Genomic DNA, 25135 nt, shown 5'->3' with positions numbered 1-25135 from the left:
TAGCAAATAAATCTAAAGGAAATTTTTACCTATGGACATAATGAAAATTTTTTTCTAATGCCATATTTCTTGTAGGTCACTTAAACAGCTTAGTGGTAACATATTCTCCATATTGATTACATATCTTTCAAAACAATTAAGAGGGATTGTATAGACAAAAATGGATGCTTCATCAGATATGACAAATGTAATTCATGCCTAGTTCTGTTTTTGGTGTTGTTTTTCTTATCGTGATTTTAGTAACAGAAAAAAAAGGGTTTTGAATTCTTACTCCATTTTCTCTTACCCTGCATGCCTACTTACGTTGAAAGATCTAAGTTTATTCTCTAAAACTCCAAAGGTTTCAATAGTTCCATCTTCAGTAGCAAATGTAAACATTTGTACTGAAATTTGGGTTTACAAACAGATTGCTTTATTTTGGTTGTGCTGTATGAAAAACAAGTCAGCTTTGAGAGAAGGAACTTATTACTCACCAGAGGAATGTCATAGAAACAAACAAGATCAGTCATGAAAGAGAACTGGAAACTTACAAGAACATTTGAAAACAAATTTTGTGCTTTTTTTATTCTTTAAAATGTGTATATATGTATGTAATCATCCATCCATACCAGACCCCATCCCACAAAAGGGCTAAATTAATGTACAAAAATACATACAAAACAAAGAGTAAAAATAAATTACTTGGGCAGTCTGAGCCAGAGGAATACTTGTGTGAGAATATAAGATGTGGTCATGTTCTGAAACAGTTGGTAAGGGAAGGATATGAATTTAGCTATAAACTTTCTAACCTATCGGATAAAAGAGAACAAACATCCACTTACAGGAATTATGGTGTCCACAAGATCAAAGCAGACTAGTTCTCCAGATAAAGCACAGCCCTTCCTAACCCTGAGCCCTGAGAGTGAGTTCTCTCTTGAGTCTTAGCAAAGGACCCTGTGTGATCTAGGAGTGATGCTGTCATCTCTGTGTCCCTGTAATAACCGCTACAGCGGCTTCTGTTTGGCTGTTTATTACAGTGTCCCTCAGTTTAGATCCAACAAAACCAAAGTACAATTCAGTAAAATCAATTCAGTGAGTTACCAAAATAAGGTAGTTCAAGTATGCAGCTTTGGAACAGAATATGTACAAGGGACAAACATGTATTGAATTGCCTCTCACATATACTGAATTGTTCTGTTAAGGAATAAAATGAGAAAAATCATGTTACATTAGGAAATTTTACAGAAGAAAAACTTAAGAAATGAAAGGAATAATTCTTTTATTCTGTACAAAATGATAGCTTTGTTTTAGTCCTCCTGGTACTGGGCTAATTAATACTTTCCTGAAGGAAAGCAGAAGCTTTTGAGGAGATAGGTTGGAGGGTGTTCTAAATAATAGGGAGCTAGCCATAGGCACCAAACTCCAAAGACCCTCACAAGAGGCCCCAGAATCTCAATACTTGGAGGTTGGCTTCAGGCCACAGCAGAGCACCACCTAATTAGCCCTACAAGTGGCACACCCAAAGGGTGGTCTCAACAGGTACCAGAGCCCACTGGGGCAAATCCCATTCAGTGGGTAAGCCCCCCGCACAGCAGCCTGTAAGCTGTGGGTTTGGCCAAACCCCACAAGTAGTCAGGCTAAGGGTCAATTCCACCCGCTGATGTGCCAATAGCAATCAAGGCTTAATATAACAGGAAGGCTCACACAACCCACACAAGGGACACTATTGGAGCACGCAGAACAGGTGACTAAGGAGACTGTGCCAGAGCCCCACAGGGCTCCTACTACATAAGGCCTCCTGGCCCAAGACTGGGAGACATAGATCTACCTAATACATAGAAACAAACAGAGAGGCAGCCAAAATGAGGAAACAGAGAAATACATCCCAAATGAAAGAATAGGAGAGAACTCCAAAAAAAGAATTAAATGAAATGGAGGCAAGCAACCTACCAGAGACAGAGTTTAAAACAATTGTTATGAGGATGCTCAAGGAATTTAGTGAGAACTTTAACACAGAGATAACAAGCATAAAAAAAGACATAGAAATCATAAAAAAGAACCAGTCAGAAGTGAAGACTACAATAACTGAAATGAAGAATACACTAGAAGGAATCGCCAGCAGACTAGGTGAAGCAGAGGATCGAATCAGCAATTTGGAAAGCCAGGTAGCAGAAAACACCCAATTGGAACATTAAAAAGAAAAAAGAATCCAAAAAAATGAAAAATGAGGATAGTTTAAGAGACCTCTGGGACAACATCAAGTATTCCAACATTCTCACCATAGGTGTACCAGAAAGAGAAGAGAGAAAGCAAGGGATTGAGAACCTCTTTGAAGAAATAATGACTGAAATCTTTTAACCTGGCAAAGAAAACAGACATACAAGTTCAGGAAGCACAGAGAGCCCCAAACAAGATGAACCCAAACAGGCATGCATCAAGACACATTATAATTAAAATGGCAAAGGTTAAAGACAAAGAGAGAATCCTAAAAGCAGCAAGAGAAAGGCAGCTAGTTACTTATAAGGGAGCTCCCATATGACTGTCAGCTGATTTCTCAATAGAAACTTTGCAGGCCAGAACGAAAGGATTGGCACAAAATATCCAATGTGATGAAAGGCAAGGACCTACAACCAAGGGTAATCTACCCAGCAAAGCTATCATTTAGAATCGAAGGAGAGATAAAGAACTTCCCAGACAAGAAAAAGCTGAAGAAGTTCATCACCACCAAACCAGTATTACAAGGAATCTTAGAGGACTTGTTTAAGACGGAAAGAAAAAACAAACAAACAAAAAAACAAGATAAAAATTATGAATAATAAAATGGCAATAGCTACATATCTGTCAACAGTTACTTTCCATGTAAATAGATTAAATGCTCCAACCAAAAGACATAGGTGGGCTGAATAGATAAGAAAAGAAAACGCTTACATATGCTGCCTACAAGAGACTCACTTCAGATTGAAAACACACACAGATGGAAAGTAAAGGGAAGGAAAATGATAATTCATGAAATGGAAACAAACAAACCAAAAAAGGCTGGGGCAGCAGTACTTATACCAGATGAAATAGACTTTAAAACAAAGGCTTTAACAAGAGACAAAGAAGGACCCAGTAATCCCACTTCTGGGTATTTATTTGAAGAAACCCAAAACACTACTTTAGGGGCCGTGTTCATCCATATGTTCATTGCAGCAATGTTTACAAAGGCCAAGATGTAGAGGAAGCCTGGGTGTCCGTCAATTGAAGAATGGATAAAGGGGAGGTGGTACAGATATACAGTGGAATATTTCTCAGCCATGGAAAGGAATGGGATCTTGCCATCTGCAGTGGCATGGATGTACCTGAAGGGTAGTGTACTGAGTGCGGTATGTCAGACAGAGAAAGACAGATGCAATGTGATTTTGCTTATGTGTGGAATCTAAAGAACAAAGTAAACAAACATAACAGAAACAAACTCTTAGATACAGGAAACATTTTGATGCTTGCCAGATGGTAGGAAATTTGAGGGTGTGGATGAGAAAAGGGGAAGGAATTACCAAGTACAAATTGATTGTTACAAAGTAGTTATGGGGATGTAGGTTATAGCATAAGGAATATAGTCAATAGTATTGTAATAACTATTATGGTTTCAGATGGGTACTAGATTTGTTGGGGTGATTGATGGGAGTGGTTGGGGGACAGGGTGAAAAAGGTGAAGGGATTAAGTACAAAGTAACAGTTACAAAATAGTTATGGGGATGTAAAAACATAGGGGATACAGTGAATGATATGGTAATAAATATGTATAGTGCCAGGTGGGTGCTAGACTAGTCAGGGGGATCACTCTTATATAAATGTCTAACCACTATGATGTACACCTGAAATTAATATAAAACAATATTGAATGACAACAGTAGTTGGAAAATTAAAAAGAGGTGGTGGTGAAAGGGAATAAGAGGTCTGAATTTCCAGGTATGAAACAAACATGTCATGGGGGTGTGCAGCGTAAGGAATATAGTCAGTAGTATTGTGATAGTGTGATACAGTGTGAGATGGTTGCTGGACTTGTGGTGATCACTTCTTTAAGTATATAAATGCTCAATAACTATGGTGTACCCCTGAAACTAATATAATTAGCTATATTTTTAATAACAATCTTGAAAAACAAAATACATGAAGAAAAAAGTTAAAAAGAAAGAAAATTAGTAGGAGAAATCACATTCCTGTGAGCAACAAAAATGAGTACATACATAGAAATAAACATAAAAAGAAATGTGTAATTAAAGTTTATATGAATAAAAAAATTTCCTTACTTTTTTAAAGTTGCTGGGATTGTAAGAATTACAGAAGCCTTCCCAGAATGGAAAGGTAGAATTAAATGCTAAGGGACCACAGTTTTTCTTACCAAGTGGCCTGGTTCTTTGGGGAAAGTGGACTGACCCTTGACATGTGAATGCTTTTTATTACTCAGATCTCTAAATCATTTCCCAAAGAGGCCTAGGTCAGGCAACCAGCAGGCTTGAATTATGATACTTTCTTCATACCTTTGACTTATTGAAAATCTCATTTATTATTGACCAAATTTACATGCTTTCATTTTTTACATGAGTTCCCATTGGTAAAATTAATCATTTGATCAAAGTACCGAAATCAAACAAGAAAAGAATGAATAAACAATAAACCCTAGAAAGTTCAGATTACCATCCAAGTTCTATTTATTTGGAGTCATTTCTAGGCTAAATGTAAATAACTTCGGACTTGAAGAAACTCTGAACATTTTCTTTCCTATGAAATTTCCCTAACTGAAGAATGCAAATAGCTAGAAGCTTGACTGGCACATTTTTCTTGTTAATAATAACATTCTTGTATACCACATAGCATGGTACACAAGTAATTTGCCTCTTATTGCATACATTCTGATAATAATTCTGGTTATGAATTAGAGTGAACAATGTGGGGAGGTGGAAAGCTAATCATTTATGACCATATTATTTTAGGTCTACTTATGCTTTTGCCATTTTGGTAACAGTAAACAAGAACATTGCATATTTCTTAAGTGGATTTCAACGTATGAAAGAAGATGGCCACCTGGCTGTTTGCTGCTTTTTGGTTTTCAGAGCTGAGGCCACCTAAGCTCCCCGAGCAATCTTCTCCATCAATAGGATGGCCTGAGGATACAGAGATGGGTGACATTGTCTGGTGGACCCTCATTTTCATCCGGATATAAAGACCGAAGTATCATTCACGTCTTGCCATTTCATGTGCAGCCCAGACCACAGCAGCCACTTCTGATTTTTCTCTCTTATTTGGGGATGACTGGGAAGAAGGAAGAAGCCAGATTTATTTGTGGGAGTAAATGTTTTTTAAGACTTCTCCTCTGTTGTGTCTGTGGAATAAAGGATGTCAGTTAAAAACTGGCATTACATGACAAACACAATTTTCTAGAGTCAAGATACACCATTAATTTTTGCAGAGATTTTAATTCTCCTAGAAAGAAAGTATAATTGTTTATTTAACTATCCTGTGTGCTTCTAGGGTAAAAATGTGTTAGAACAGGGGGTAGGACTCCAGAAGCTTATGGGTAGAAGAGCAGAAGCTATAGAACTACTTAACTGGGCAGTTTTTCATTCTGGGACTCAACTGCCCCATCTGTAAAGGATTTATGAAAACAAAACACAACACAACACAACAAAACAAAACAAAGACACTTGCTAGGTGGTTGTAAGGCACAGCGATATTTTATATTAGTATCATCAGAGTTTATTGATGATAAAATCAAGTGATAATTCTACAAATGAGAAATGAAAACTAGTTTTGAATTGGGTATTTTTGGAAGGCATACATATAAAATGTTAAACTTACTTGGGTTAAAAAGTCAGATTAAGAAGTATCTAATTTTGTCAGTAATGTTCAGCCAATATTTACAGTACATATCAATTTGATTTTTATGGTCTATAATGGGGAAGAAGAAAGAAGAAAAAAAGGAAGAGGAGATGTAAAGTTAAAAGGTAAAGGAAAAGACAGAGTGAAGCCCAAGGTCAAAATTCAACCACCTAAAGATCCCTTAGGTTGGACTCTCACAGGTCACGTGACTGCTCCTCTTTCTTCCTAAGACAAGGTAGGAGACTTAGTTCCCTAGATCCATCTGCTAAACAGCTGAGGCAACTTCCTAAGCTGCAGTGATCTTCCTTTCTTTAATATTGTTTCATTCTTTCCCTCCTCTTCCTTCTCCTCCTCCTTCTTCTAACTCATTCATTCTTTCGTTCAACAAATATTCTTTGAGCATCACGTATGTGTCAATCTGTTCTAAACACTAGAGTTCCAGCAGAGAATTAGTCAAAGTTCCTGACTTTGTGGATCTTATATTTTAGTGGGATAGAATCAATAAAAATAAATGAATTCTTACATAATGTAATCTCAGATAGTGACAGGAGCTATAAAGAAAAATAAACCAGGGTGAGGGGAGAGAGATTGATGGGGAGGGAAATTTCTTCAATGTTCACTACTTGTAAACTCTCATATGGTTATTCTGACCAGAGAGGCCCAGCAGCTTACCTACCTCTGAATTACACTGCATAATGTATTTAAGTGTCCGGTCCCTGAAATCAAACTCCAGCTCTATTATCTACTTCTTTTGGGATTTTAGATAAATTACTTATCCTCTGTATTCAGTTTTCTCAATTGTAAAAAGGGAATGATAATCATAACTACATCACAGTGTTGTGAAGATTAAGTGACAGAGTGCATATCAGATGTTCACTTTTGTCCCTCGTACACTAATTTAAAAATAAATGTTAGCTATTATCATTAGCAATATCACTCAGTTATAGTTTTGTTAACTTAAAAATAAAAGACCAAAATGAGAGCATTTATTTGATATCAAAGAGAATAGCTATTCTGGAAGTACTGATCCAGGCAGAAACCCAATAGTGTTCCAATTGGAAGGTGAGGGCAAGAGGGTATTTATGAGAAAGGAAAGGGGAATAATTACATGAATAGAAGAAAGGAATTTTTTCTGGTGCTAATAAGCCAAGGAAGGAATTTCTATAGGTACAAATAAACTATTCTTTAGCTGTACATTGTGATGCTAATTCTAAAGAATGTTTTCAGTTTTCAGTCCTGTAGTCAGGATTTCGGCTTCCCTGTTAGCTTTAAAAACAGTTGTTTGAAATACAGTGTTTGTTTGTCCCAGTCCAAAAGTGACTTTGCCCCGTTCAGCCATTCCGAAAATTCAAGGAATAAGATGTGCAAGGAAGTTCCTCTGGAATGGCTGCCCTGGCTCTGTTCTAAAGTGGCTGCACTCATATCAACTTTTCACAGTTTATATATTCTTTCCACCTAAAACACAATTGTGAGAGTTTTTCATGTATTTAAATATTCCTTGGAAAAACCATAGAGTATGCTGTCATGTATACTATCTTTCACTTTTGGATGAAAAAGGGCCCCAGTACAAGTTTAGTGACTGAAAGTAACCTCACAGGGTGATCTGATCAGAAATTTCTAACTAGGCAGGTCATGGTGGGTCGTCATACCCGAGGCCTATAACTTCTTTAGTAAAAGGTTTTTAAGCAACCCTGTCCATTGTTCTTATGCATATAGATGAACACACCTTTGAAATGCCAGAAGTAATCCTCTTTTCCAGACCCCTCAAGGAGTAACCACCCTCAAGAGAGCACATAATGCTGTGAACTGTCCTGTACTTTGTTTTTGCCCACCTTCACGTAATCTGCCCTAAGTTCCCTCCTTATTTCCAAATGTATAAAAGAAACTACAAAACTCATTCTCTGGAGCATTTGAGATCTTGCTTCCTGGCACTGTCATCAGTTTGGCTCAAGTAAAAATTCTCTGCAGGTCTAGATGTTCTGACATAGACAACTTAATCATTTTCTATTATTGGATATGTTTCTACAATTTTGAAAGTGCATTATATGTCACAAAGTTCACCTCGCTTTCCTCACATTTAAACTAAAAAGAAACTATAAACTTATGCTATGATTTATGTTTTCCTGTACTATGGTTAATATGTTGTAACTTGTTTAATTCTAAAAAAATTTACAAACAATTTAAATATATTAATACTTGGAATCAGCATTGTTATTATTTAAAAACAATAAGTCAAAGCGATTAAGGTACCTGTTCTTGGACTCTTTGCTCAGAGGAGTTGCTCCCCTCAATACTGTGAGTTTCTCGATGTAGTAACATTTCAAGGTATTTTGTAAATGTTTGTTTCACACAATTGGAATTTGAACACTAAACTTTCTGAGGTAATTTAATGCCCACCTTCCTGGAAGTGCTTTTTATGAAAATAGGCACGTGATGTGTATTTATTAATTTGATTTCATCCACTATTTTCCACCTTAGCTGTTTGGGGTCCTAAAATTGCAGATAATCAACATAGTGATGCTTTAATCTTTACCAGTTTCTACATATTATTGTCATCTTGCTAAGTGTACAATTTTTTGAAAAGGACTAATTTTATTTGGAAACTAATTTTAGCTCCCTGGCCACACTTAACTCTTTTCTTCATTAAACCAGAAAGAGAATGTTTAATCATGGTTTTGTGGCTCCTTTTCTGTAAGTAAATGGAGATATCTATTCCCTTTGACTTGTGTGATTAATGACCTATCGGAGCAATTAATAGAAAATAAAGCATCTATTAAAACAACAGATATATTAAATATTCTTTTGTTTTTGGACAAATACGTATTGTATTTCATGATCTCTGATAAAATTAATTGTAATACAATCAACTTCTGACTGTCTGAGAGAAGATTATTCATTACGTAGATTAACCATGACTAACATAATTCCATTTTTGTCCTCCTCCTGGTGTTTAAGACATATTTAGCCACTTCCTTTCAGTCCCTTAGTTTGTACTGTTAAGTAACAATATTCTACTGAATAAATTTAAAGATTTAATTGGCTTTACTGAATGATTCATGAATTGGGCAGCATGCCATCTAGTAAATAAAAAGGTGCTCTGAGTAGCTGTACAAAATAGAAGGTTTTTATAGGCAGAAGGAGGGTAAGGCAAGGAGGTTAAAAGAGTGGATTATTTTAGGCAAGTTCACCTCCCTGTTTAGGTAAAAAAGGGGGGGGGGGCTCTTACCAGGCAGATTACCTCACTAGTGTTGATCAGGAAATTCCAGACTGACTGATTTAAAATTCCACTCCTGGGAGAGACTGAACTGAAATTAGATTAGTTGTTAAGTCTTGGTGGAACTTTGCACAAGTGACTCCATTTTGGGTCTGTTGTTTCTTTTACTTAGAAAATCTAAAGTATATTTGATATCCGATGAGGCAAAACAAATAATGCAAATATGGGGCATAAAATATATAAACTATAAAATCCAAAATAGATAGTCTTTTGATTACCTGTTAGTTTTGGATTATTTATACCACTGTGTTTTATCCATTACTCAAAAAAATTAAAAGTAAATGATATTATTTTTATAAAAAACTATTGCCAAAAATTCTTATTCAAATAATTGGTAGAATTGATGAACAAGAATCATTTATATTCTTATTAAGTGCACAAGCTAACAAAATTATGGTCAAGTTTTCTATATTAATTAAATAAAACAGCTTTTGTCATCATAGTTGTATTTGTTATGTTGTTCAATTTGGTGCAGACAGTAAGAACCATCTTTCTGTCTGAGTGAAGATTATTCATTATGTAGATTAACCATGACTAACATAATTCCATTTTTGTCTTCCATTTCTGACTTCGTGCAATGGCTTATAAAAGTTACCATATGTTAGATCTTCCTCTTAATGTTTGGTCTATTTTAATGACTAGATAAATGTCCAGAGGTTAAGTTAGGCCCATATAAGCTTTCTAGAACTAGTAGAAAAGTGATAGGGCTTGTATATTTCAATAGAATAAACATGAAATTGAGAATCAGCTTATAACTTAATTCTTATTGTCATCTTTGGAAAGTCACTTAATTTCCCTTTAGGCTCCATTTTCCCCAGTTCTAAGATGATTATAATATTTTGTTTGGAATTATTGTGAAAATCAAAGGAATAGTTTATAAAAACACTATGTAAACTGTAAAATACTGTATATTTGTTATTTATATTAATACATGGGGGGAAATTCTTGACTTGTCTGGTGAGCCAGAAACTGACCGATGTCCTCGTCCCATTCTGTAGGTACAATAAGATTAAGAAGCGAGGATGATTACACCGCCCTCAGGTAAGTTACGTCATATCACCTGACCTTTAAAACTAATCAGTGAACAACCTAAGCCTTAAATCGGCTCTAGAAAAGTTTCATTTGTCAGGCTCAGAGGTCCTATTTGATTTTCCTCTCTGTCCAGTAAGTTCATGATTTGCAGCTCACTGAGCTAAAACACACGCATCCCAGAATATACATAAAAAGAGTATGAACTGAGATAATTTTAGGCCCAGAGTGTTTTTGGGAATAGAATGATGAAGAATCCAAGCAGAAATGGGATGTACCATGGAATTCTAAGTACCAGCTTACTTTTTCGTGTTGAACATGACCTTTCTTTCCTGGAATGCCATCTGAAGACTGTCTTTGTACCTCTGAACCGATGAGTGGGAGGTATCTTAGACTAGCGGGGCTTGGTACCTAGAAGAAATAAAGAGTTGGTAACACATACTAAACTGGTTACTTCTGTAATGTGAATTCAGGGGTAGGCGGTAGGGAGTGAGAAGTTCCAACTGCTTTAAAATACACTTCCCTTCTCAGTTGCCCGTTATTAATTCTTAATATTAATACTTCACCCTTAGCATCATCTGTAAGTTAAGTGTTTGATACCTATTACAATGAACATGTTTTTGGGAAGGAGAAGTAACATTTTAAGAAATAATAAGTTAACATTAAGTTGAAATATTTCATCTTCAGTTTATTATTCATGGTTAATTAATTAGTTCTTAAAACAGACGTTATCTGGAGTGGAGACTTGAAGGATAAGTAAGGATTTGGAAGGAAACGGGTGGGTGAATTCTGGGCAGATAATGCAGAACAAAGTCACAGAAGAGGGGAGAATAGTGATGCTTCAGGGATAGCAAGCAATTTGGCATAGCTGGAGTACATGGTAAAATGTGGTAGAAATGAGGTGACACAGTTCAGGCAGAGGCCAGATCATGCAAGGTTTGTATGCCAGGCTAAAAGCATTTGGATTTTATGCTGTAGGTGATGAGCAGCTAGGATGCAGGTGGAAGTAGTTTCCTGTGGTGCGGTTCAGTGTGGAATGTCAGAGACAGATGATCAAGGCCGTTGACACACACAACGGAGGACCTCTGTGATCGGACACAGCATGTTTATGGAAGCATCAGTCAGCTTCGTGTGTCATTTTTTCCAACCGTGCTTAGTAGCCCAGTGTCAGCAATGAGACGTCAGGCGCCCTATTGTTCTGTAACCACTCTGGTCCACGAAACATTCAACTCACCCTGTATATAGGCAGAGAACCAAAAACAATCCCTGCCTCTTTGTTTTCAGTCCTGAAACTTTCCAAGGCATGTCTTCGGATCTGTGAAACAGAGGAGTGAATATTTAATGAAAAGGACACATTTCATAAGTGGCAAAATTCCTGGGTTCAAATTTTGACTCTACACTTAGCTGCATGACTTTGGCAAATTTTTGCCCTGTTGACTATTCATAACAGTCAAATGAGATTATGTATACAGTAAAGTGCTACTCAAATGTAATTTACTACCTTTGTGTTATTACTGATAACCTGTCAAAAAGAAATTAGCAGAAGTGAGTAGAAAATATTACATAATTGAGAATGCAAAGGAATGGGCAAAACAAGATTGCTGGTAAAATCAGAGATTCCTAAGTGAAAGGTATTTTAACTCAATGTTAGTATAAACCTTTGTTATTTTACCAAGTAATTGAGAATTTGAAGGTGTGATAAGAAGAAGGCAAGTGTTTTAATATTTGCTGTATTCAGTTGTTTCAAGAGCTTTAAAACCTTTCTGGAGTTTTCCCCAAATTTATTTGTTTCAGTTAAATTACTTTAAAAAATATTCATCTTCAAATTGAAAGAGAATATTAAAAGTGAATACCAATTCTTACTTTTGGGTTTTGCTATTTCAATCCTATTAAACAAAACAAGATGCTATGCATGTATCTTTGCCCATGAGGAGTTTATGATTTCGTGGTGGCGGGTGGGATGTAAAGGTCAGTCTACAAATAATTCCAATTCAGTGTAGAGCATGGTAAGTGAATGTATTTGAGGCACAAAGCAGGGAGAGATTGGGGCCTTTGGAGAAAGTGGAATTAACATTTACATTTGGTATACATTTTCTCATTTACTTCTCACAACAACTCTTTGAGAAGGAAAGAGATAAAATAACTTATCTGGGCCAGTCTGGTGGCTCAGGTGGTTGGAGCACCGTGCTCCTAACACCCAGGTCACTGGTTTGATTCCCCCATGTGCCATGTGAACTGCACCCTGTACAGCTAAGATTGTGAATAACAGCTCTCCCTGGAGCTGGGCTGCTGTGAGAAGCTGGAGGTTGGTGTGAGCTGCCGTGAGCTGCTGTGAGCAGCCGACTGATGACCTGAGACCGACCGCCTCAGCCGGGGGAGCTCAAGGCTCCTAATACCAGCATGGGCCAGGGAGCTGCGTCCTACACAACTAGACTGAGAAACAACGGCTTGAACCGGAGTGGGGGGGGTGGGGGGTGGAAGAAGGGAAAAAAATAAATAAATAACTTATCTAAGATTAAACCTAATTCTGTTACATTCCACATCCACTGTCTCTCCTGCTTGTCACCCTGCTTCTGGGAGAAGCTATCTGAATTCCATTGGGACAGAAAGGTTTGGAAATTGCTTCATTTCAAAAGTGTTAAATATTTATTAAATATGAAGTTGACACAGTAAAAGAATTATGACATAATGAATATTCATGGACCTGCTGCTCTGCTTTATAAATTGGAACAGTACTCTCAACTTTGAGGTTCTCAGTGTACTATTCTCTGGCCTCAGTTTTTTTTCACCAGCCCTCAGATGTAATGACTATCCTGAATTTTGTGCTTTTATTTCTCTTGCTTTTAGCTATATAGTTTTGCTGTATATGCTTTTTGCCAAAACAATATTTTATTTAATTTTGGCCCTTCTTGACTTTTATATAAATGAAATCATTATATGTATTTTCTTATGCAAAACTTTTCTCATTCCATAATATGTTTCAAACATTCATTTATGTAGGTGAGTGTTATTCTAGTTCATGTATTTTCACCGTTCCATAGTATTCCAATTTATAAATGTGCCATAATTTATTTACCGGTTATAGTGTTGACAAGCGTTTAGGCTGCTTTCATGTTTTTACTATTACAAATGATACTGCCCTGAGCATTCTTGTACCTGCCTCCTAAGCACCTGTTCAAGAGCTTCTCAGGGTTTATACTTAGTAGGGCATGCCTATTTTCAACTTTACTGGATAATGCCACATTGTTTTCCAAAGTGGTTCTACCAATTTCCATGATTTCCACCAGCAGATTACTGTTCTGATTGTGCTAAATGCACACTGACCCTTGATATTGTCAGACTTTTTGATATTTGTCATTCAGGTGGGTATAAAGTGGTATTTTATAACATTATTGATGTGAATTTCCATGTTTACTAATACGGTTGAGGATGTTTTCATGTGTTTATTAGATTGTTTTCTTTTGTAAAGTATCTATTCAAGTATTGGACCTTTCTTAAAATTGGACTGTCTTTTAGTCTTACCTCTGTTTAGGATACTAATCCTTTGTCAGTTACAAAGGTAGGACGGATTTGGACAGATAGAGAAGAGTCATGGAGAGAACAAGGATAGCCCAGGTGAACTGTAGGGACAGAAGGCTGAGAGGAAGGCTTAGGGAAACATCTATTCTGATTTGTAGCGGGTAGTGCAAATGTAGGTTAGTGATGGGAGGTAAATTTAGAAAGGTAAGTTTGGTTTAGTTTGTGTAAAATCTGGAGGAAATCAATTTTAATTAATGTCAGACCTTAGCCTAAAGACTCATGCTATCCTCTTTCTTCGGAAGTGTTAGGAACAAAATGAATAACAGTATACTTTTCTCTCCTAATTCTGCACTGAAGAAAAGTGTGTCTGTCTGTGATGAGCGGAATAATGGCAACCAAAGATGTCCACACCCTATTCCCCTTACACCCAACATGTGAACATATTGCTTCACTTGGCAGAAGGGGCTTTGCAGATGTGATGAAGGTTAAGAACTTTGAGGTGGATTATCCAGGTGGGCCCAAGCTAATCGTAGGAATCCTTAAAAGCAGAGAACCTTTCCTGTTGTGTCCAAGTCATGTGACCACAGATGACCAGTCAGAGAGATGCAACATTTCTGGCTTTGAAGATGAAGGAAGTGGGGCATAAACTAAGGAATATGAGATTCTCCCCTGGAGGCTTCAGAAACAGAACACAGCTCTGGCAGCACCTTAATTTTAGCTCAGTGAGACCCAGGTCAGATTTTCAACCTACAGAACAGTAAAATAATTGATTTGCATTGTTTAAGCCACTAAGTTTGTAGTAATTTGTAATAGCAACAATAGAAAACGAATACACGGTGCATATCTAAATTCAGGAAACAAAAACAAAATGTGTTTGCTTGTTTGTTTGTTTGTTTAAAGCTACCTTGGGAGAAGAAAGAGACTTGAAAAACTTAAAATCATGTTCCACTTCATAGGCTTTGGGAGGTACACGTTTGAAAAGCAAAGACATTGAGCTCATTTTCTTCCATCTGCATATAAAGATACAAGAAAAACTGTTAAGTACACACACACGCACACACACACTCGTACCCCTTTTATTCTCTTCCTACTAAATAAGTACCCATTACATCCTTTATTTTTTGGGTCCCCAAATTTTCTGGCTCCCATCGCACTAGCCCTGATGATACTACCTTTTCATTTAAGTCTTACTCCACTTGGCTTCCCAGATTTCCCTCTAGGGAAACCAAAGAAATTTCTACTAAGCCTGAACATTCCATGTGGTAAAATTCATTAATAGCCATTGGAAAAAACTGTATAGTAGGGACTGGGTACAAAACCAATGCCTGATATTTGTGGGACTCAGGGCATCTTCCACTGTAGTTAAAACTTATTTGTGCATGTATTTAAAAAGTCATAATTAAAGATTAAAAACATTTAAAAATAATAAATAGTATGTCCTGAGATGGAGTACTTCTATAGAAGAAGGCCCATTGTTCTACACACAAGACATAATTATTTATAATGTGAACACATCTGACATTTAAGCTATCCCAAATACATCATACTGTTCCATACTTCTGTATCTACTATTTACATCTGTTGCCTCTGTTTGTGATGTTCTCCACTAGTCATTTTTTATTTGTTTGGCAAATATATTTTGAGTGCCTACTGTGTGCTAAGCACTGAACTAAGAACTGGAGAAATAAAGATATGTGAAATGCATTCCTTGTACTCAGCAAACTCATAAAATAGTAAAGATGCAAATTAACAAATTATAATATATTATTTCAAGTATATGGATGTTCAAGATTCAGCAATTACCCAAAGGAGATTGATCAACTTTGCTTGGTGAATCTTAGCATATCTTGATGAGTTTTGGCTCTAGTGCACCCCCTCTTACGTTTTAGCCAGACTTCTCCAGTGCCCCTTACTCAATAGCCAGGGCAAGTCTTGAACTCTTCCGTGGGGTTTGGGCAGTCACCTGGAACCTCGAATTGCTTCTGTTTTGATATGAATTCTGTGTGGCTTCTGACGCAGCCTGGCAATTCCTATTAACAACCATTCTATCGACTTTTGGACTAGATGATGGCATTGGGTCTCTCCAGCTTTGACTTACTTAGGATTTCCCTGAAAGGACTTTATCTTAGACAAACCTTTCTGTTTCTTCCCTCTTTGGACTTACTTAGTCAGCTCCCCCAGTTTTGGTCTGTTGGATGTTACCAGTCTATGCAGGTCTGGTCCCCTGAAGGCTAGACATTTAGACATCCATCATCTAGGGTTGAGCTTTGCGAATGTTGAGAGCTCAAATGAGCACCAATCTCTTTCATTATGACAAGGATCCGACCACAGTCAAAACCAGGACTGAGCTTTCCAAAAGCACAAAACAATGTTTCACCAACATTCTATTCCCCGTTGGGGGACTGTCCTTTCTCCCCTGAACCTTTAAGCATGCTCAGACCTCCCCCACAAACAAGTAAATCCATGAAACGAACTCTTCTTAAACCTCAGAGCTATTTGACTTCCTTAGAAAGTAATCTATACTATAATCACCTCAATCTCCTATTTATTTTTCAACCATTGCGATGATGGTTATCCATCACTCCATTGAAATCACTCTCTCTAAATTCGTCAATGACCCTTCAACTGACAAACTTGCCAAATCCAATGTTTACTTTTCTATTGTCCTATGAGGCTTCACTGCCATGTTTTACAAATGAGTCCTCTCTACCACTTTACTTACAACTCTCCTTCCTTGATTTCCATATACCACTTATTTGTGGTTTTCCTTTCAGTATCTTGGCTTTTCCTTCATAATATTTTTCATTTGTCTCTCTTCCTTGGTCTGCTCTTTAGAGGCTATTGTTTATTGTTTTTTTTTGCCCCCTTCATTTTCTGTTTTTCTCACTCTACACATAAGACCTAAGGGACTTATCCACAATGAGAATATCACTGTACTGATGACTTCAAAATCTTTATCTATAGCTTTGACCTCTTTGGAGAGCTCCAGACAGGTCTAGCTCAGTGCTCATTAAATATTCCCACAAGCATCTCAGACTTCAACCTGTCCAAAATCAAACTCACTGTCTTTTCCCTCAGACCTGCTTTTTCTCTTGTGTTATTGTGTCACAGTGATTTCAGTAAAGTTTAAGATCTTTATATTGGCCCCTAAAAAAAGCTTATTTTGCTTTAGCCCCTGTAGAATTTTCTTGCTTTATCTTCTCCATGTGCTCCCTACTTGCTCCCTGAATTCCAATCCTTGAAAGCTTATGTGATAGTCTTTATTTTGTGCCTTTGCTTAGGCAATTGCCTCTGTGGTATTGTTTGTTTGTTTGTTTGTTTGTTTGTTTGTTTGTTTGTTTAAATCCTGTTTGCCCCTCTGTGCTTATCTTAAGAATTGCTGTTCTTGGCAGTGCTATTATATCGAATTATAGATTTTTGTGCATCCTTCCACTGGATTGTGAACTTAATGAAAATTTTGGTCTTTTCACCTCTGAATTGTCCATGTCCAACATGGTGTTACAGCATCATTATAGTTTAATTATTGTCTGGCATTTAAAGTAATTCTAATGGTCTTACCTTTTCTGGTCAAATACCAGAGGATATTCATATTTTTGTTTCTTCTCTGTGAACTTGTTTTCTTCTTTTATTTCTATGGGATATTCATTAACATCACAAGGCAAAATGAAATCACCTATCTGTGATAAGTTGAAGAGCCTTCTCTGTCCAAAATATCCAAGGTAATGACCGTTGGCAGCATGCCAGAGCCTGAGGAAAGGCAGACGTAGGGGGAATAAAGTAACAGAAATTCAGTGGGAGTTCTATTATTGATCTAGCTTTTCACTGGTCCATCAGGGATTTTAAACTTGAGTCCAGGACTCTTCCTTTTAAATATATGAGTCTAATCATAACATAAACATTTTTATCGTTAGAATTCTAATCTACAACAATTTTGGGAAATGTCAGTTTGAATCTGTGCTTATGAATCTGTACTTCCATTCATTAAAGCCAGAAAATAAGGAACAGATTTTTCTCCAACTAACACTGCTCATTCAAGCTAATCAGAACCCATGAGGACTGAATGTGGAACGGGCTGTATCTCAGCTGTCTACTTTTTGCATCAATAGAACTTTTGGTAGGAGATACCTAGTGATTCTTTTACTATTACTAAAATCCTCTCGACATCCATCCATGATTCCTACTATTGTGGAAACATCATACTGATGTTTACAACTGAGGTCTGAAATAGGATGGCAAAAAGAAGTGGCTCCTCATCCGTATGCATTATTTCACCATCAGTTCATTCCAGGAGGCCACTCTAATTAGCCCACGTGGTTTAAAGTAATACAGAATGTAATTAGCAGGAGTGTGTCCCTATGTCTTATAGAAAGATAAAATAATATTTGGAAGATCTTCCTTTTATGTCTTGATTTCACCTTTAGGGTAACAAATGATGGAAACAATCATCATGTTTCTGCTGCAATGACCCAGGAGGAAGATAAGCTAAATGAACTCAGAGAAGATTCCACAAAGTCTAAGTGGTATTCCAGACCCAAGCGGTAGGCACTGAAGAGAAGGCAGAGCAGAGGTGTCCAGTCAGGACTCCTCACACCTGACAGTGTTCTGAGAACGTAGCATGATTATCCTACGTCCCTTACGTATTTACATTCCCCAACACTACATAAATGTCATGTCCTTGCCAAAGCCACTACCAAAGTGAAATGGACCAGCCCTGTCCACACAGAAGTTAGAGGGGTGAGGGGCTAACTTCAGGAGAACTCTAAATTCATTCTACTCTAAGTAAGTAACTTTTGGCTTCCTTGTTTTGTGGCATTTCCTGTTCCAGGTAGTCTGATCCCACCTCTTAGCCTGATATCCTGGGTCTCAGATATGAATCCTTAGTCCCTTTTGTTTTCTGCCCCAGAGCTAAGCTTTTATGTTTTTTCCTGTTATAAAGTTATTATCTTTTTGACAAATTTAGAGTATTAAAATTGCCTACCCCTTTAGAAAATGGCAGCTAGTATTAGCAAAAGGACGTGGCTTACGTATGAAGAAAAGGGTATTCTGAGATAGGTATTAATAGAGCTAGAATTTTCTGAACTGAGCATCTGGGACTATCTTCACTTGAAGGAATCATGAAAGTAATTTCTTCAAGTCAAGGGTAACTGGTTTGAGCAGGGACTGCTTGTAACAACAGAGAATGTGCACACAGGTGATGTGTGTGTATGGTTTTGGCACAGTTGGTGCCAATACACAGTCTCTTTGAAGCACTGACCTGGGCCCAGCAGTTATTTCTCATTTTTTTTTTTTTTTTTTTTAAGATTTTATTGGGGAAGGGGAACAGGACTTTTATTGGGGAACAGTGTGTACTTCCAGGACTTTTTTCCAAGTCAAGTTGTTGTCCTTTCAATCTTAGTTGTGGAGGGCGCAGCTCAGCTCCAGGTCCAGTTGCCGTTGCTAGTTGCAGGGGGCACAGCCCACCATCCCTTACAGGAGTCGAACCAGCAACCTTGTGGTTGAGAGGACGCACTCTAACCAACTGAGCCATCCGGGAGGCAGCTCAGCTCAAGGTGCCCTGTTCAATCTTAGTTGCAGGGGGCGCTGCCCACCATCCCTTGCGGGACTCGAGAAATTGAACTGGCAACCTTGTGGTTGAGAGCCCACTGGCCCATGTGGGAATTGAACCAGCAGCCTTCGGAGTTAGGAGCACGGAGCTCCAACTGCCTGAGCCATCGGGCCGGCCTCTAATTTTTTTTTGACATTTTATATTAATTTCAGATGTACAGCACAGTGGTTAGACATTTATATAATGTAAGAAGTGACCCAATTAACACTTCTGAGGACAGGTAGCTGAAATAAGCTGGACAGAGACCCCAGAGACAGAGTAGTGAAAAACATCCATAATAATAAAATGTCATATTATTGATTTTTTCCCACTCATAAAATAGCAGCTCCATTTGCCCCCAAATAGAACCTTATCCCCACAGATTCACCTTGAACTCAACATTTCTAGAAGTTCTCCTTCATCCATCCACATGCTAAATATTTTTCTCTTTTAGTGCCTGCTCCTCAATGAATGACACCAATGTTCACCTAGTTGTATATGACAAGAGTCATTCTTTTTTAAAATATGTTTTTCTTTTTCAATTATACCTCACATACACTATTCTGTTAATTTCAGGTATACAACATAGTGAGTAAACATTTATATAATTTACAAAGTAATCACCCCAATAAATCTAGTACCCATCTGACACCACACATAGTCATTACAATATTAATGACTATATTCTCTATGCTGTACTTTACATCTCCATGACTGTTCTGTAACTACCAATTTGTACTTCTTAATCTCTTCACCTTTTTCACCCATCCTCTAACCCCCCTCCCATCTGGCAACCATCAAAATGTTCTCCGTATCTATGAGTTTGTCTCTGTTTTGTTTGCTGGTTTATTTTGTTTTCTAGATTCCACATATAAATGAGTTGTTTCACCCTCTAGGTCCATCCAGGTTGTTGCAGATGGCAAGATTTCATTCTTTTTATGGCTGAGTAATATCTCATTGTATATATGTACCACTTATTCTTTATACATTCATTTATTGATGGAGATTTAGGTTGCTTCCATATCTTGGCTATTGTAAAAAATGCTGCAATGAACATATGGATGTTTTTTTCGAAGTAATGTTTTGGGTTTCTTTGGATAAATACCCAGAAGTGGATTTACTGGGTCCTTCTTTGTCCCTTGTTATAGCCTTGGTTTTAACATCTATTTTGTCTGGTATAAGTATTGTTACCCCAGCTTTTCTGTTTGTTTGTTTCCATTCTCTGTAGAGAATATAATCAACCACAGTCCTCATGTAAATCATCTCAGTTTGCTTCCATTGCAGCGCTATGCTAACCCCTCTGAATCAGGTGAGGCAGCCAAAGGATAAAGAAATAAAAACAAGTACGTTTTACAAAACCAATCACAGTGTCATTGAAATAATTAGCTCACCCTAACTTTTCTCAATATTTTTCTTTTCTATGACTTTTTAATGATTTCTGATCTGGTGTTTCTTTCTGTGGTTTTCCCTGGTCTTGGGCCTATCTCTCTGAGCTATCCATCCTGCTTAATTCTTTGAAATAAGTCTACAAAATCACTTTCATTGAAAGTATTTATTATACCGTCTAACACAGATGCACATTGCATCTCATTTCCTTGTGCATGGAAAAGAATTCCAAATCACTGGCCATCTTCTCAAAGCAACTTTTGTGCTTCTTTTGTTTGTTTGTTTGTTTGTTTGTTTATTTTAATCAGCTAATCAACATTGCATTTAGTGTATAGACTTAAACTTGAGCTTAACGTTCTTTCCTCTCATACTCAAACACTGAATTCACAATATGAAAGGCCACGCACCTTACTGAGCCATCGATGGAGGCAGTAAGCACCACTTGTTTGTCTTCTGCATAGACAACTTGAATAATTTCTAAAGAATGAGCATGCCAGGCAAGCAGCTGCTTGAATTTCTAGATGGCAAAAATAAAGCATATACATTGGAATAAGTTTGCGTGCTGGTCAAAATTCAATCTTGAGCAAAACCATAAATCATTAAAGGCCCCATATTATGAGTGAACATCTGTGGAAGATGATAAAGTCTCTACCCCAATTAGCACTGTTCTTGCTTCTTAAATTACCCAAAATTCCATTTTTGGATATTTGTTAATCTACATGTATCCCTGGGAGAGGACAAGACAAATCTTGCGTCTTTAGCAATTTATCATTTATTTCATGATTAGCAATTCATTTAGTTGAGATTACTAGATGACTAGATGAAAGAATAGCCTTAGGATAAAGGATGTGTGTGTGGGCAGGGACCAAGAGGGAATACAATCAGTAGTAGAAGGAAACAGACTTGAAAGGTGGAGACTAAAGGAGAGATTGGCAAAAAGACTTTTGCTATTTTCAAATTTTATCCAGATATAACCCTGGCTATTTTTGGGGGTGGGGGGGGCAGTGATATATGATAACTGTATACCACAAGGAATTAACAAAAGAAATGGGCCCAGCTAATTCTCTTTCAAAGGCATGATCGGTATGCTACTTCAGGATATGGCCTATTCTCACGTGTAGAGCCCCTAAATAGGCCTTAGAAGATATTTCTAAATTGTGTGAACTAGAGTTGTCAACTGGGGAGCTGGCTCTGCGGTCACATCCCCTGAGAGTATGTTCCCTCTCTTATTGATGGATACATACTATATGACCTTACTTCTTCCTGGGTCATCTACCTAGGAGCATTTGTGGCTAGATTTCTAGCAGCTTCGAGTTCTATGAAGCTCCTGTTTATTTACACTGTAACAAATATTAGGCATAATTCCTTCTAAATTCTTGGCCTTCTGGTTCAATTCCCTGTGATTCTTCTTAAAAGAGAGCCAGGGTGACATCTTCTGCATTCTCCTACTTCTTATTGTTTCTAAGCTGTTCTAGAACATCTGGTCATCCAAGAGCTCTTTCTCTGCCTTGGTGGGGATTTTTGAAGGTGAGTGTTTCTCTAACATGAAACAGTATCTATAGTAAAAAGTACATTTTACTTCATGACCCAGTACACACATACAATACCTGTACATGCACCTAAAATGAGCTTCAGTATCCTTCACAAAAGAACCTTAACCTTACTATATGCCAAGCACACTGATATTGTCTGTTCTAGTCTTTTGCATTCAATTCCACTCCGTTCTTTTCTACTTTTATGAAAATACTGCTTGCCACTCATTAAATTGATTTTGTAACCCCACAGTGGATTATAAACTGTAATTAGGAAAGCAGTGTTCTAAGATTTTTGTTTTTCCTGTATGCATGTGTACGCAATCATATGTATGATTTTTCTTTCTGTGGACAGGTTTTGACTATCACACCTCTTAAAATATCTGTACTCCATGAAGTGCCTTCTTAACAGTAATGTTGCAAGAGAACCAGACTAACCTCTGATTTATAGACTGACATATTAGGTTTTCATCATAGTTGTAATTTACAGTTGAATCTGGCCGAATACATGGTATATATTAGTCTATGTAATAATGAGATCTTATAACCAGATTCTGCTGTATATTTATAAACAGGCAGCCATGTACAAATTGGAAAATCACATTGTCCAAATACAGAAAAGTCTGAATGGGGAAAATTTAAATAAGTTATTAAAAATATTCTTTTCTTTTAAACTGGTGAAAATGCTTTAAAATCAATTCCACTATTATTCCATTTTAATATAATTACATAACTTTGTTTTAAATATTTTCTCTATTTTGAAAGGTCTTGGTTGCCAGTTTATAGAAAGTCCATTTGCAAAAAGTCATATTTTTATCTGTTAAAATTAATATAATATTGAGAATCATCCATCACAAGTAGGAGATAATCTAAAACAGTTAGATAATCCTCTACCTATACATGACTCAATTATATGATTGTTTTTGTTCACCTCACAGAATGCCTTAATTTTAGGACATTTATAGTTGTGGATAAATGTTGTGCTTCATAAGTTGAACCGTATTGTCTGCCATTTGATAGCAGTGCGTGTTATATATGGAAAGAGCACTAGAGGAGAGGACGAGAAATCTGGTTCTGATCCTGACTTCATCATAACTGTCTGTGTGATTGTAGGCAAGCCTGTGTCTGATTTCCCCTCTGTAAAGTGAAGAGAAGCATACTCAAGCTAAATAGCTGAACTTTATAAAAACTATAATGGATTCTGGGAAACAAAAAGAAAACTCCATAGATAAAATGAAATAATATCTGAAACAATAACCGTTCTAAAACACTCTGCAAGGAATCCAGTCCTAATCCATGTATCCATCTGTTAACACTTATAATCCAAATATAAGACATTACCATGTAAGCTAATATTTACCTTTGGGATTTGAAGTATTAATTTAAAAGGAAATAAGCCTATAATAAAATAGTGCTTTCCTGCTGTGCTCTTTAATTAGTATTGAGTCTTTATAATATATGTATATATTTGTATATCCACAAAACACAAGAAATATGGTTTATAACTATATTTAAATGGTTATAAAGTAAGGAGATTGTGACATTTACGTTGCATGTAAGGAGGATTTAGACTACATGGGAGAAAGGGTTTCTTGACAATAATAATGTTTGGGTACAAGGTTAGGCTTGCAAGGAAAGGTGATGGAATTTTCTTTTATGAAGATGTATAAGTTTAGAAACTGACTGTGGACTAGATGATGTGTGAACTCTTTTAAGCTCTGGGTTTTTGCACAGATTCTCTCAAATAAGTCAAAACATGAAGTAGGTGCAAAGGGACCAGGGCTGGCTCACCACTCACTCATTCATTCCCTCCTCCCACCAGTACACCATTTTTATTTGTCAGATAGCTTAAGTTTCAATAGTAGTACGTATGACTTGAGAGTAGGGAGTTTGGTATTTCTACCTTTTTGTGGTGTCTAGTACAGAGAAATGCTGGCTAAATATGTGCTGATTCACTAATTAAACTAAAACTAAAATTCATACCTTTTCATCATGAGGTGGATCCAGGAAGGAACCAATACTGAAAAGGATAACGTGTCCTTCTGTATAAAATTTAAACATTGGAATCTTTCATTAGATATTCTATTGTCTAAGTAAATACTATCCAGACTGCCAAGTTATTTTGGTTCAGGCATTTATATTGATAAATAAAACAGAATCTCAGAAACCAGAAATGAAAGAAGACATTTCATACCAATTTTTACATGTATCAATTCTTTTTTTGTTTCTGGCTTAATAAATCATGATGAGGTTGCCTTACACACTCAAAGTTCTTCTACATATCAGGGAAGGTGAAATAGAAATGAGCACACAGTGACCAAATGGAGCCCAAACTGTTAGGGAGATAATCATGTTATAATCCAAATGATAGTTACAAATACATTTTAAAAAGCAACAGTAACTATTTTGTAACTACCAATTTGCATTAGTCATGGGGATGGAAAGTACAGCATAGACAATATAATCAATAATGTTGCAACAACTATGTATAGTGCCAGGTGGGTACAAGACTAATCGGGGGATCACTGCCTAAATTATATAAATGTCTAATCACTATGCTGCACACCTGAAACTAATATAAAACAATATTGAATATCAACTTTAACTGAAAAAAAAATAATTTAAAAAGGCAACAATGACTACACCTCGGCATATTATATTCAAACTGCAGAAAATCAAAGATAAGCCACGGAGGGGGGGAAATCACCTTACATATAGAAGAGCAAAGATAAGAATTGCATTTGACATCTCCTCAGGAACCATGCAAGCAAGAAGAGAATGGAGTGAAATATTTAGTGTTGAGGGAAAAACCTACCAACCTAAAATTCTGTATCCTTAGAAATTATCCTCCAAAAGTGAATTAGAAATAAAGACTTTCTCAAACAAAATCTGAGAGAACTTGTTGCTAGTAGACCTACCTTGCAAGAAATGTTTTAAAAAGTTGTTAAGAAGGAAATGGTATAGGCCAGA

At 36.8% G+C, this 25135-nt stretch overlaps 1 protein-coding gene across 1 annotated transcript in view; it reads right to left on the bottom strand.

The window, feature by feature from the left end:
- Nucleotides 1–387: 387 nt before the first annotated feature.
- WDR64 (WD repeat domain 64) overlaps nt 388–25135 on the bottom strand; it is an 87433-nt gene continuing 62685 nt past the window's right edge. Inside the window, exons 22-28 of the mRNA XM_074316790.1 lie at nt 24149–24207; nt 21041–21150; nt 17222–17410; nt 14568–14673; nt 11379–11459; nt 10448–10555; nt 388–5344 (exon numbers count right to left, since the gene is read on the bottom strand). Of these exons, the coding sequence (XP_074172891.1) occupies nt 5261–5344; nt 10448–10555; nt 11379–11459; nt 14568–14673; nt 17222–17410; nt 21041–21150; nt 24149–24207 (737 nt within the window). The 3' untranslated portion in view covers nt 388–5260. The remainder of the gene's footprint in view (nt 5345–10447; nt 10556–11378; nt 11460–14567; nt 14674–17221; nt 17411–21040; nt 21151–24148; nt 24208–25135) is intronic.

The sequence above is a fragment of the Rhinolophus sinicus genome, linkage group LG12 (assembly GCF_036562045.2).
Source record: "Rhinolophus sinicus isolate RSC01 linkage group LG12, ASM3656204v1, whole genome shotgun sequence".
Classification (NCBI taxonomy): Eukaryota; Metazoa; Chordata; class Mammalia; order Chiroptera; family Rhinolophidae; genus Rhinolophus; species Rhinolophus sinicus.
Note: the sequence above shows the minus strand (reverse complement) of the source record. Positions and strands in the feature narration are given on the sequence as shown.